The sequence below is a fragment of the Vigna angularis genome, chromosome 8 (genome assembly GCF_016808095.1).
Source record: "Vigna angularis cultivar LongXiaoDou No.4 chromosome 8, ASM1680809v1, whole genome shotgun sequence".
Lineage (NCBI taxonomy): Eukaryota > Viridiplantae > Streptophyta > Magnoliopsida > Fabales > Fabaceae > Vigna > Vigna angularis.
In genome coordinates, this window is record NC_068977.1 from 2,251,899 (window position 1) to 2,265,468 (window position 13,570).

At 39.3% G+C, this 13,570-nt stretch overlaps 2 protein-coding genes across 5 annotated transcripts in view; one reads left to right on the forward strand and one right to left on the reverse strand.

Moving 5' to 3' along the window:
- Window positions 1-586, forward strand: part of LOC108319046 (uncharacterized) — a 37,021-nt gene extending 36,435 nt beyond the window's left edge. Inside the window, exon 25 of the mRNA XM_017550059.2 lies at window positions 126-586. Within this exon, the coding sequence (XP_017405548.1) occupies window positions 126-297 (172 nt within the window). The 3' untranslated portion in view covers window positions 298-586. The remainder of the gene's footprint in view (window positions 1-125) is intronic.
- A 1,501-nt stretch (window positions 587-2,087) lies between these two features.
- The window catches only part of LOC108319034 (uncharacterized), a 33,281-nt gene continuing 21,798 nt past the window's right edge, over window positions 2,088-13,570 (reverse strand). For all 4 annotated transcript variants that reach the window (XM_052867467.1, XM_052867466.1, XM_017550044.2 and 1 more), the window contains exons 9-12: window positions 8,551-8,656; window positions 7,434-7,473; window positions 2,702-2,769; window positions 2,088-2,395 (exon numbers count right to left, since the gene is read on the reverse strand). In XM_052867467.1, coding sequence (XP_052723427.1) covers window positions 2,383-2,395; window positions 2,702-2,769; window positions 7,434-7,473; window positions 8,551-8,656 — 227 coding nt within the window. In that variant the 3' untranslated portion in view covers window positions 2,088-2,382. The remainder of the gene's footprint in view (window positions 2,396-2,701; window positions 2,770-7,433; window positions 7,474-8,550; window positions 8,657-13,570) is intronic.

Here is a 13,570-nt window from a genome sequence, read left to right on the forward strand (position 1 = left end):
GATTAGTAGCTAGTGATTTCATGTAGACCTACTTTATCTTTTCTTTAAGTTGTACTTCAAACGCTATTAAATTTTATTTTATTTTCTGAAATTTGTTAGTTTTTGTCTGACAATCTCTCACGCAGGTTTGTTGGTCAAGTCAATGCGACCCTTTCCCTTCTTCATCCAATTAACTGCACAAGAGAGAGAAAAATACATATGGTTTTTGATATGACAACTATACCAGCTTTCTTGATTGTTCTAGGGTGCCTTTATATGGTACTGAGACCAAGGCGACCAAAACCAAAGATTAACTGAGGCTTCTAGCTACCATTTTGAATTTTAATCGAAGGGTTTTCCATGTTGGTAAGTTTAAGCTTTTGGTGGTAAGGATTTACAACCACTTTTATGATAGACGTGCATAATTTTGTCGGGTTTTAAGGCTTTGTTGGTTATGAATAGTACCTCAGCACATTTAGTTTAAACTTAGTTGTTAATGCGTCAAATTTTACCTGTATGCAAACTGAGCATTCATGTCTTGTGTTAATGTAGAGAACGAATTCACAGTGTTATCCAAAAGCAATTAAAGGAAATTGAGTTTGATCAATATTAGTTGCATCTTTTAATTTGATTGATGTTACGCTTGCGCTAAATTGTTTGTATCTTGAAAATCATTTTAAACTAGAGCTAATCAATAAAGGCAGGATCTTTCCCCACCCTTACTTATCATTCCTTCATGCACCTTTGTGAGGTATTGGAAAACTTTAAAGTGATCATATTTTAGATTTTTGGATTGTAAAGTACGGAAATATGATCTCGATTATACGATCTAAATTATATTTTTGGAAATTCAAAATCACATTTCAGACTGTCTAGAATATATTTCGAAACCTAAAAGTATATTTTGGATTAATCAATCAAGAATGTATTTTTAGATCATATATGATTGGAAAATGTATACTTTTACAATTTTGAATGTATTTGTAGATTATATAATATGGAAATGTATTTTAAATTGTACATTTTAAAATATTAATTTTTATTTATGTAATTTGAAAACATATTTTGGACTGTATAATTTAGAATACATTTTAGATTTTGTAATTTGAAATATATTTTAATTTTGTAGATTTGTAGTTATGCAATCTATAATATTTTTGGTTAACAGTTTTCCTACACAAGCATTAAAAGAAAAAAAATATGGTTGGGAAAAGAAATTGGCATGTTTGATGACGTGTGGGAGCAGATAAATCTTCAGATTTGGGATTTTTTTTTTGAAGTTAAAGTTTTCTCTGATGCGATGATGTTTGAACAAATCTAGGTTTAGGTTTATAGATGCAGGTTGCTTGTGGTTGTTCGATAAAGACAAACAGGCTCACAATGACTATTGTTTGCTGATTTGCGATATTGAAGGAGATGATGGTGGTGGGTTTTGATGGCTAATAGCTTTCGCGGTGGTCCAATGACAGTGGTTGTTTTGCTGGTAGCTAGGATTAGGTTGAAAACCATGATGTGGTCATATTCAATTATAACGTTTCTACATCAACTTTTGTTTAAGTTGCCACATGTCAAAAAGTTATACTTTATTCAATAATAACTCACATGGACGTTATGTTGTTAACAATCTAGACATCATAAAAATAATTAAATTAAACAAAAATTACAAAAATTGAAACTATTTTGAACATCCAAAAAAATTAAGAATCACTCTGAATAAAATAGAACCAAGATAGGTATTAAACCAAAACTAATTGAGTGCAAAAGAAAAAAAAAGGTAAAATCTTGAAAACAAAATTAATAGTTTTTGATATATTTTACTAAATATAAATATAAAATGGATTTGAATAATAAATAGTTATAAAAAAATGGTAATATGAAAGGTATTTTTAGTTAGTTCTTATTAAATATTTTTGTTCAACTTAAAATTTTTATAGTTTTCAAACGATTACTTTCACTGTTTTATTAACTAAATGCACATTATGTAATTACTATAAAAATAATGTTATTAATTAATTATTAATTTTTTCATCAAACACTAGATTTGCACAATTCATTAAGTTTCCAGATTATACAATTTATACAGAAGGGTAATGTAAGCAATTTGAAGCTTATGGGTCTGGAAAAATAAATTTCTACTAAAATATAAATACAAACTGTTCAAATGAGTTTTTATCATCTAAACTTTCAACAATCAAGATTATGTTGCCTTGCTTTCGTTATGCACAAACTAAAGCAACAGTCCTGCAAACACAAACATCCAAATTCATTTGCTGGGAGATAAAGAAAACAAAAAAAATGCTATTATGAAGTGAAAGAGAGGAGGGTAGGGCTAGGAGGCTGAATAAAAGGGCCATTCTGCTTCAGAAGTCTTGGATATCTATTCAAATCCTGGCTGAAGTCACACTATGATTTGGCCCTGAAAATGAAGAGATAATATTTATTATTAATAATACAAATCAATTTGATCCAAGTTTACACAAATGATAATAATGGTTCCAAGTATAATAGCAGTTAAAAATGAATCTAGCTACGTAAAGAATGCATTCATTATACCCTACTATAATGAAGTGAGATACAGAAGGACGAAGTACAAATACGAGAGATAATACGAAAAATGTAAGACATCAATGCAAGAGAGTTGATCACACGGCTCTCTTTTGAATGAAAAAATGTATCACTAATTTTAATATCTCTTTCTTTGAATAAGATTACACCAACTAACCTTTCTATGTAGGAGTCATCCTCCGTGTTAACAACTATGGCATCACCAGCTACAATGTGAGGCGGTACCTGGAGGTTATTGATCAGACAAAACAGACATTTAGTATTACCAGCACTGAATAATGATTTAATTCCATTCTTCTACAATTTTTCATGAAAGATAATTCAAAAGGAAGGAAATTTTAGCACAATTAAGCATACTCGTTAGCTACATATCGATTTGATGGCATTTCATCTTTTAATCTAATAAACGTTGAATTTAGGTGTTTAAAGTAAAATAAATAAAAATTTAAATGCATTTTTCATCCTCACAAATATAGTAAATTTTTGCTTTTAATCCCTGAAAATAGTTTTATTGAAAAACTGTAAAATAATTCTTGACGGCTTGAAAGATCCTCTCACTCTCATTCTATATATAAGAAAGTTTTGATACAAAATACATGATAAATAGGGTAACCCTAGACACAATATAATAATGATGATAAATAAGATAACCCTAAACACAATGTAATGATGATAAATACGGTAACCCTACACAATATAATGATGATAAATAGGGTAAATATTTTAACAATGATAAATAGGGTAAATACTCTAACAATGATAAATAGGATAAATATTCTAACACTCCTCCTGAAGTTGGAACATACAAATTGTATGTACCAAGCTTGGAATGATAAACTTAATCTGAGATCTCTTTAGGAACTTAGAAACTTCAACTTAGAACAAGATGCACATATGCTTCAGACCATCGAGAGAGAATGTCTATAAACCAAATTGGACTCACAATCCGGCATAGCCAAAGAAACTCCTCTTGAAATATAAGAGAATGTCTATAAACCAAATTAGACTCACAATCCAGCATAGCCAAAGAGACTCCTCTTCAAGAGTGTGCAACAAACCGATGACAGTGGTTAGCGAATAGCAAAAGTGCAAAAACACAGATTGACAAACAAGTCACAACAACTTATGGAGAATAATATTGGACATCAGTAGACAACCACGAAACTTCAACAAACACCATGAAACTTCAACTAGGGACTTTGATAAAGGAGATTTCCATTAAAAGTGGATGATAGCCAACAATGGTAGACAACGACAAACTGTAGGAACTAAATTGCCATTTGACTTATGGGACCTGTGGTGGCTGGAAGCGACAAAACTACAAGGACTAGATTGCCATCAAGTAAGGATGGGCCTGCAGTGGCTAAAAGCGACAAACTACAGGGATTTAAATTGCCATCACTGACTGATGGAGCTTGTAGTTACTGAAAGCGACCAAACTGTAAGGACTAAATTGCCATCAAGAAAGGATGGGGCCTGCAGTGGCTGAAACATACTCCCCTTCACGGCGAATGACGGAAATGCTGACGACCGATGATAAATCGTGAAGGTGGAAGGTTATAATGGTCTCCTTTATTCAACAAAGCATCCAAAAACATGACAAGGGGCTGGTGAAATTGTTTGACTAAGATTCTGAATCTTGTCAGAAATAGACTCCCCCTCATGCCATGAGCAACCTTCAACCATGACTTTGGTGTTGAAATTCCTTGATGTTAACCAGCTGATAACACCGTGTTACCAATGAGGAGCATTGGTATCTTGAAGATATTGAAGTTTTGATGATGTTACAAGCTAAAGAATTGAAGACTCTTGTTGTATTTACATTAAAAGCCTTTTGTAGAAATATTTGTATAGGAATAACTTTGATGATGTAAGAACACTTAGAAGTTTTCTTGTTTAGGGAATGTTTGCGCAGATAATCGATTATTTGGTGTAATAATCTGAAGAGTGGCAGTGTAGGAAGTTTGAGAACGGACTGCGGAGTGATCTGAAGGTTTTGATTTCCAGTTTATGCATCCGGTCGTTTTCTGCTATGGTTGAGAGAGCCAAGGTATTGGAGAAGAATATGGCAGAAGCGGAACGACAGAAGAAACAACAAGTGATTAGGGGACCGATCGTGTCCAGGGGAGGTATTAGTCAGAGGAGAGCCCCTTACACTCGTCCAAACCAACCATCTAATGCAAGTGGGTCGCAAGCAGTGGTTCCTGTCGGACAGTCTGGACACGGAAACGTTACTTGTTTCCAATGTGGAGGACCACACTACCGTTCTTCATGTCCTCAGCTGGTGGGAGGAAAACACTGCAACCGTTGTGGAAGGAATGGGCACTTGGATTCGGCCTGGAGTCTTTGTACTTAAATTATTCTGAATATTGATTGTATCGCTCTAGAGTCAGTTCATTCAATTGATTTTAGTAGTAATGACGTTCGTCAAATAATCATGTGTCGACTTATTCTGATTGGAAACGAGTCTTTCTAGATCTCGCCTTTAACGTTCGTTATTTTATGTTCTTAAAACTAAAGATGAAAATGATGATAAATTATAAGAACTTGAAGGGTGAACACTATATTGAGTGATTATACGATTATGGATTTTGGACGAGCGTTCCAAGGAGGAACGACTCATATATATTGAATATTGGAATTGGTAAAGTATGACTGTGGCTATGCTAATGCTGGCTGTCCATCCTGATGTTCCGTGAGTACTCATCCTCACGTATAGGGGGTATGTCATGTGTGGGAATGGCAGGAGGTCCTTAATCCATAAGTTAACATGGGCGACGTAAGAACAGACTAACCTCGAGTGGCAGCTGTTGAGTGTATCCCAGTTACTACATCACTCGGGTGCAAGGACGCCTGTAGCTACACAGATTCATACAGTCCGGACGGTCGGTCTAGTATATATATTCCGTATGAGGTTATATGTTGAACTATGTGCTTGTGTATATTGAAATGTTTATTTTATATGTTGATGTATAAATTAAATTACATAAGCTTACCCTTTCGTTTTCCTTGTATTGTCCACGGTCTATGTACGTTCTTCCTGTCTTTGCGATGATCATCCGTGTGGATGTGAGCAGAAGGCGAGGCCACTTTGGAGGACGTGATTGAAGAAGAAAACCTGGTTGAAGTGGAAGTTAAAGCCGAACCTTAGCACGCTCGTTCATACTAGAGTTTAGACGTTAGGTTTTAAATTTTGACGTTCGGTTATTAAATTTTGTAAAACCGTTCGTCCCAGCTTCTATTATTCTGATATTACCGTATTGAATTCTGTAATTAAAGCTTTTGGCTTATGAACTTAAATCTTAGTGCAAAGACTGTAATGTGTTACTGTTAAATGTAATTAATTCTGATTTATGGTGATTACTGTATTTTGGGATGTTACAAGTAGAAAGTTAGGATTCTTACCTAGATTCCTAACAATTACACTATAATATATAATGGAAGGTAATAGAATTAGAAAAATTAATGGAATCATAATAAAATCTTCAATAACAAATCCATTGTAGGATTGGCAATTCATTACTCAGGGTCTATGCTAGATTAAGGGACCATCGGTGCACAAAGTCATCCCATCTTGAATGTCTTTTGGTGTTACAGGTTTGGCCTTGTGCCTCCATCAATCAATAGGCTTGGCTGTAGGAGTTGGCAAAAGATCCAAATTTTGAAATACAATCTATAATGGTCCAAAGACATATTACTTTAAGTCTATTTAAATGGATTTTTCCCAAATCCAAATCCATATTTTTTTATTTTAAATCCCGTCCACTTGATTTGGATTGGGAAACTTTTTGGATTTTGACAATCCAAAATATAGGTGTGTCTAAGACAAGCCAAGGCGACTAAGGTCGAGCTTAGGTTGAGTAGCATTGATCCGAGTCAAAGGTTGATTCGAGTCAACTCAAATCGAGAGGTCAAGTCAAGTCAGTCTCGGTTGAGTCAAGTTGGATTGAGCCAAACGTTGAATCGAGTTAGCTCGAGGCGAAGGATTTGACCGAAAGTCCAAGTTAGCCTTGGCCAAAGGTTGAGCTGAAAGGTCAAGTCGAGTCAATCTGGGCCGAAGGTTAAGTCTAGTCGATCTTGACCAAAGGTCATGTCAAGACGATCTAGGCCAAAAGTCGAGCCAAGTCAATCGCTGTTGAAGGTCGAGCCGAGTGAACCGAACCCATGTCAACATAGGTCAGTCTGGGTCCAAGTGGCTCGACAAATGTCTAATAGACCTAATAGTATGGTATATTAGATTGGTCTCATTGGGTTTAATCTAATTGACACTTAAGATTAAAAAAGAGAAAATATATGTTTGGAAGGCTTGAAAGACCCAAAAGAAATTATCTTCTATTCATAATGATATAAATCTAATACAATAAAAAGATGAAAGATCAAAAGACTACACTAGACTCCTAGGTACAAAACTAGGTACAACTGATAGACTACACTAGGCAGGTACATAACTAGGTACAACTCATAGGTAGAGCTGGGAGTGGTTCCCAACATACTCCTTCCTACCTAGCTTTTAATACTTATTCTAACACTCCTTCTCATGCTAGAGCATGCAAATTGATTGTACCAAGCTTGAAACAAATAAACTCAATCCAAGGTCCCCTTAAGGACTTGGTCAACACATTTGTTAGTTGGTTATTTGATTTAACAACCTCAGTTCAAATTTCCTTCAACAACTTTCCTTGAATGAGACAATCGGTGTGAGAACCTTGACTTAGAACAAGGTTCATGCAATGACCATAAAAGAAATTCTAAAAAAATGTTGCTTGTAACTACTATGTTAGATAATAATTATACTTTCAAAGGTAGAAGCAAATGGTGATTAACATTTTACCAATTATTTACACCATTAAATAAGTGTCATACAAAAAATAAAGAATAATTTGACTTACTTCAACTGCAAGGCCATTGTCCAGTACCACCTTTTTATTCCTTAAATTAAGAAGAATAAGAAGAAATTAGTACACAACTTTCAAATTTATAGGCCAAAGAATTTAAATTTCAAAGAAGTCTCGATTTTCCATCTAAGAGGTTGATTTTCATCATTGATATGTATAAGAATTCATATGAGCAGTATGCAAATATTGACTGATACAAATACAAAAAAATCAAAAACAAATAAACAACAATAATCAGCACCCTCTCGTGACAGCAAGTATATAGTTATACTTATTGTCATTCAGATGGAGAAAGAAAGCAAACAATTTAGGGACTAGTCCAAGACAAACTTTTGGATGCCTAAAACTCCCTCAAAGGGCAAGACTACTATTTGGAAAAAATACTTCACAAGCCAAAGCAAATGGAAGTTCTTACACAACTAAAGCTTTATAATAGTGGGAAGCTTCTTACTTTACAAAGCACCTAAAATTTCCTTCAAACTAACCTTTACAGGCAACCTCTTGCCCTTAAACTTGCTTCCGATTTGGGATAGGATAGAGATTATGTTCTTATATTTCTTTGGACTTCTGACCATGGATGCTTCAAGGGAGTTACCATTCTCAATAATCACAAATTGTGTTTTCCTTTGTTTTTATAAAACTATAAGCTTTAGAGGACACCTTATTACAATTTCCACTTTCCAACCCTCATAATAATTTCCTTCTCTTGTTCCTTATTTTAGGTGTTTCCCTTCACTTGTCACAATTTCATTTCCATCAAAAGAAATTTGCAATTGGGAATTGAAGAACAATAAAATCTAAGAGTTAAAATGGGTTAAAGTGATAGAGACTAGGGTATTATGGGTGCCTGGCACAAACAAGAGATTGTGACTAGGATATAGTTCGAAATTCTAAAAAAAATCTAGCTAATGGTGTTTTAGAGCACACAAAGAGCACCTCAAAGACTATAAATTTAAACAACAAATTCAAGTGAAAAGGAAAAAGTGATCAAGAAGGAAGTATGAATAGTAAGACAAATTGAAAAAAATTGGTATACAAAATTGGAGAAATTTGCAAACAAGAAGACTATAAAGAAAATTCTTTAAGCACAACAATGAATAATGACACATACCTTGTAGTGGCTGAAATGACTTCCTTGACAATGCATGTTACATGTTTTGGAACTGATGCAGATAAAGGTTTGTCATCATAAAATTGTACCTTAACTTTCATTTCATCTGCCAACCAAGCAACAAAGTGATAATTAACTAGTAATAGAGAGCTAGATTGACTATAAGTGTAGAGAACAAACTTGTTGATAAATGCAGAGCCACTAATAGGCATTTAACAGAAGAACAAAAGGGAAAGGCATTGACTCAGGCCAAGAGGGTTAAGATGTTAGACCTAGAAACGAAGGCCTGAGACAAAAACTGATAGGGATAAGAATAAGAAAGGATGGGTAGTTTATGAGAGAAGAAATAGGAGGAAATGAATATAACAAACTGTAACAAACTAACAGTTAGGACAGTTTTGGTGAGATTGTAAGATATTATAAATAGAGGCTGAGAAGAAGGGATTGGGGGATTTTTGATTGCTTAGTTGCTTACGGGTTTATACCTGTGGAAGAGGGTTATGCCTCTGCGGTTGATTGTACAGATACTATACTTGTGAATAACATTCAGACTTCTCTTTCTTTCTTTCTTTCTGTGTTTCTTGGAGGAGGAAGGGAGTCTTGAAAGTGGGTTCCCAATTTAGGAACCCAACATTTGGTCCGACCTGCCGGATCAATATCGGAGAGTGTTCGTGTGTGGAGATGGAGGGAAGAATGGTGGTGGTTGAAGGGCACTTGGAGGCAGTGGAAGTGGCAATCGCTAAGACAAAGGTTGATACAGCAGCGATACGCCAGGACGTTCAAGCGATCTTGAAAGCGATGGGAGAATGTATATCCATGAACCAAGGACAGCGACAGGGGGAGAGTCAGTCATCGGTGAACGATAATGGCAGTGGACTGAATGATGAGAGGAAATGGGGGAGAAGGTAACCAAGGAGGGATGAGCCAGTGGAGGAAGCGAGTCGAATTACCCGTGTTTGAGGGAGGCGAACCGTGGGTATGGATCGGCCGAGCGGAGAAGTTTTTCGAAGTCCAGAAGGTGGCGGAGGAGGAGAAGTTGGAGTTGGCCTTTATTAGCATGGATGGCTACGCCGGAAGCTGGTTCTGATTCTGGCGCGAGAAGACCAAGAATCTTTTTTGGGAGGGGTTGAAAAGAGCGCTGGGTATCCGATTCGGGGGAGGAACGAAAGGAACGGTGTATGAGAGACTCTCCACCATACGACAGACGGGACCGGTGGGGGAATACATACGTGATTTTGAAGTTTTGGTGGGGCAAACGACCCAGATACCTGAGGAGCAGATCATGGGGTATTTTCTGTCCGGTTTAAGAGAAGAAGTGAGCGATCATGTCCGGCCTCATGATCCACCGGATTTGATGACCGCTATGCGGGTGGCGAGAGATGTGGAAAAATTGTGCGCGAAGACGGGAGGAGGATGGATATCCAAGAATCCAAGTCCTTGGGGAAAAACATCGGGATCGGTAATTAAGGTGGAGACGAATCGCGAACCGGCGAGACGAGCGGGACGAGCTGAAAGTGTCGGTTCTGTAAACAAAGGTGCGACCCACGGGGGGAATCACAGGAGAGACAGCGGCAGCAGAAATGAAAGGAGTGTCCGCAATCTTCCCTACTCTGAGTACATCAAGCGGAGGGAAGAGGGGAAATGTTTCAGGTGCGGCAGACCTTTTAGCCCCGGTCATCGTTGTACGGAGAGGGGGATAAGGACGATGATTTTGGCTGAAGAGGAGGAAGAATCTGAAAATGACGGGGAGGATGAACTGAACATCACCAAGATGGAATTATCGGCCCTTTCGGCCGGTGGCCTCACGACGCCCCGAACGATGAAGCTACGAGGGAGAATGGGTCAACGTGAGGTATTGGTTTTAATTGACAGTGGCGCTAGCCACAATTTTATAAGTCGACGGGTGGTGAAGGAATTAGAGATGACGGTGGTGGAAACCCCGCCGTATATGGTAAGCTTGGGGAACGGACAGAGGGAACGAATTAGCGGGTACTGTGAACAGGTGGCATTGGAGATGGGGGAAGCAGAAGTGGTTGAACGTTTCTATATTTTTGAGTTTGGCGGAGTCGACGTCATTCTGGGGGTGGAATGGTTAGAAAAGCTTGGGAAAGTGATGGTGGACTGGAAAGAATCGACAATGAAGTACCGACAGGGAGATAGGAAGATAACAGTGAAAGGGGATCCCACTTTAGAACGAAGAGTGGTGGGCCCCAAGGATTTACAGAAAATAGATGAGGTGGCAATGTGGTTATTGGTTTGGGAATTAGGCTCGTGTGAGACCCAGGCGAGCGGCCCAAATTGTTCGGGGCTTACTGAAAGACAAAAACATCGTATGGAGAAGTTACTAAATTTTCATGACGTGGTGTTCGCGTTGTTAGTGGGGTTGCCGCCTAGCAGAGAGACGGTGCACCAAATCACCCTTAAAGAGGGCACCGGTCCGATCAATGTCCGTCCGTACCGATACCCACACGTGTTGAAAGATGAAATCGAGCAGCAAGTGACGGAGATGCTCCGGACGGGGGTGGTCTGACCAAGCCAAAGCCCGTACTCGAGTCCAGTAATTTTAGTCAAGAAGAAAGATGGAAGTTGGCGCTTCTGCATCGATTACTGAGCCCTAAATCGAGCGACGGTGCCAGATAAATTCCCCATACCGGTAATAGAGGAGTTGCTGGACGAGTTAGGAGGGGCTATCTATTTTTCGAAGGTGGATTTGAAGGTCGGGTATCACCAAATCCGCATGGCTGAGAAGGATATAGAGAAGACGGCGTTCCGCACGCATCAGGGACATTACGAATTCGTGGTAATGCCTTTCGGACTCACCAACGCGCCGGCGACGTTTCAGAGCACTATGAATCACCTCTTCAAGCCCTATTTGCGGAAGTTTGTGCTAGTCTTCTTCGACGACATCCTCGTTTACAGTCGAACCTGGGATGAACACTTGGAGCATGTCGGAAAGGTCCTGGAAACGCTGAGTCGGGACCAGTGGATGGCCAATCGGAGGAAGTGTGAGTTTGGGCAAACCCACGTCAAATACTTGGGACATATCATCTCGCATAGAGGAGTGGAGATGGACGATGAAAAGATCAAGGCGGTGGTGGATTGGGAACGGCCAAAATCGGTAAAGAGTTTAAGGGGATTTTTGGGTCTGTCGGGGTATTATCGGAGGTTTATTAGGGATTATGGCAAAATCGCCAGACCTCTACCGGAACTGTTGAAAAAAGGGGGCTTTGCTTGGAACGAAAGGGCGGAAGAGGCATGGCAAACACTGAAGACAGCCGTCACGACAGCCCCGGTGTTGTCCTTACCCGACTTTCAGCAACCTTTTCACATTGAGTGTGACGTGTTGGGTAAAGGAGTGGGTGCTGTACTGATGCAGGAAAAAAAACCAATCGCTTTTTTCAGTAAGGCCTTATCTGAAGGAACTCTCAGCAAATCCATTTACGAGAAGGAATTGATGGCTCTCGTGTTAGCTATCCAGCATTGGCGTCCTTACCTACTGGGGCAGAAATTCATAGTGCACACGGACCAGAAGAGCCTCAGGTATCTATTGGAGCAAAGGATCACGACGCAGAATCAACAAAACTGGATAGCTAAACTATTGGGATATGATTTTGAAATTATGTATAAGACTGGGACGACCAACCGAGCTGATGATGCTCTGTCTCGAATAGCAGAGGGTGAAAAAGAAGAAAACAAGGAACTGACGGTGATAGCCAGACCTTACTGGCAAGACTTTGAAGAAGTCACGAGGGAAGTGGAGGAGGACGAGACGCTACGAAAGGTGATTGAAGAGATTAAGGGGGATCCAAATTCTCACCCGGCGTACACGTTGGAACACGGAAGGTTGCATTACAAAGGGAGGTTAGTATTGTCTGCAAAGTCTTCGTGGTTACCTAGGCTAATGGCAGAATTTCACCAAACTCAAACGGGGGGCAACTCGGGAGTCTACAAGACATACCGGAGGATAGCCCAATCCTTATTCTGGGTCGGGATGAAGAAGGATATTACAGAGTTTGTGGCTAAATGTCTTGTGTGTCAACAACACAAGTACTTAGCGTCATCACCGCAAGGATTACTACAGCTCTTGCCAATTCCAAATGCAGTTTGGGAAGAGCTTAGCATGGACTTCGTGGTACGGCTGCTTAAGTCCCAGGGGTACGACGCTATATTGGTGGTGGTGGACCGTTTGAGCAAGTATGCCCATTTCATACCGCTCAAACACCCTTATTCGGCAAGGACGGTGGCTGAGATTTTCATGAGAAGTAGTAAGATTGCATGGGATCCCAAAATCCATCGTGACCGACAGAGACCCATTATTCTTGAGCATGTTCTGGAATGAATTGTTCAAAAGCCAGGGGACGTAGCTGAAAATGAGCACCGCATATCACCCAGAAACGGACGGGCAGACGGAAGTTGTGAACCGTATTCTGGAAGGGTATCAGGTGTTTCTGTTCAGAGCAGCCTCGAGGTTGGATGACAGTGCTATCATGGGCGGAGTTTTGGTATAACACGAGTTACCAAGGAGCAATAAGGTGCACACCTTTTGAGGTTGTCTACGGGAGAGCGCCTCCTTCTTTGCACAGATTCATTCCTGGTGAATCTTTGGTAGAGACCGTGAATCAAGAACTTCAAACCAGAGACGAAGCTCTGAAACAGTTGAGGTTCCATTTGGAATGCGCGCAGGATCTTATGGTGCAACAAGCTAATAAAAAGAGACGGGTCGCAAATATGAATGTGGGGGACTGGGTGTATTTGAAGATACAACCCCATAGACAAACCTCAATGCCAACCAGACTCCACCCAAAGCTGTCAGCAAGGTATTTTGGACCTTTTCGGGTGATTCAGAAGGTGGGGGAGACAGCTTGTAAATTGCAGTTGCCAGAGACAGCTCGAATCCATCCGGTATTTCATGTTTCACAGGTGAAGAAGGCAGTAGGAGAGCACCAGGTGGAGAAGGACCTACCACCTGATCTGCAGGCAGAAGGGCCTTCGTTTTGGCCCGTGAATGTTTTGGGAAGGA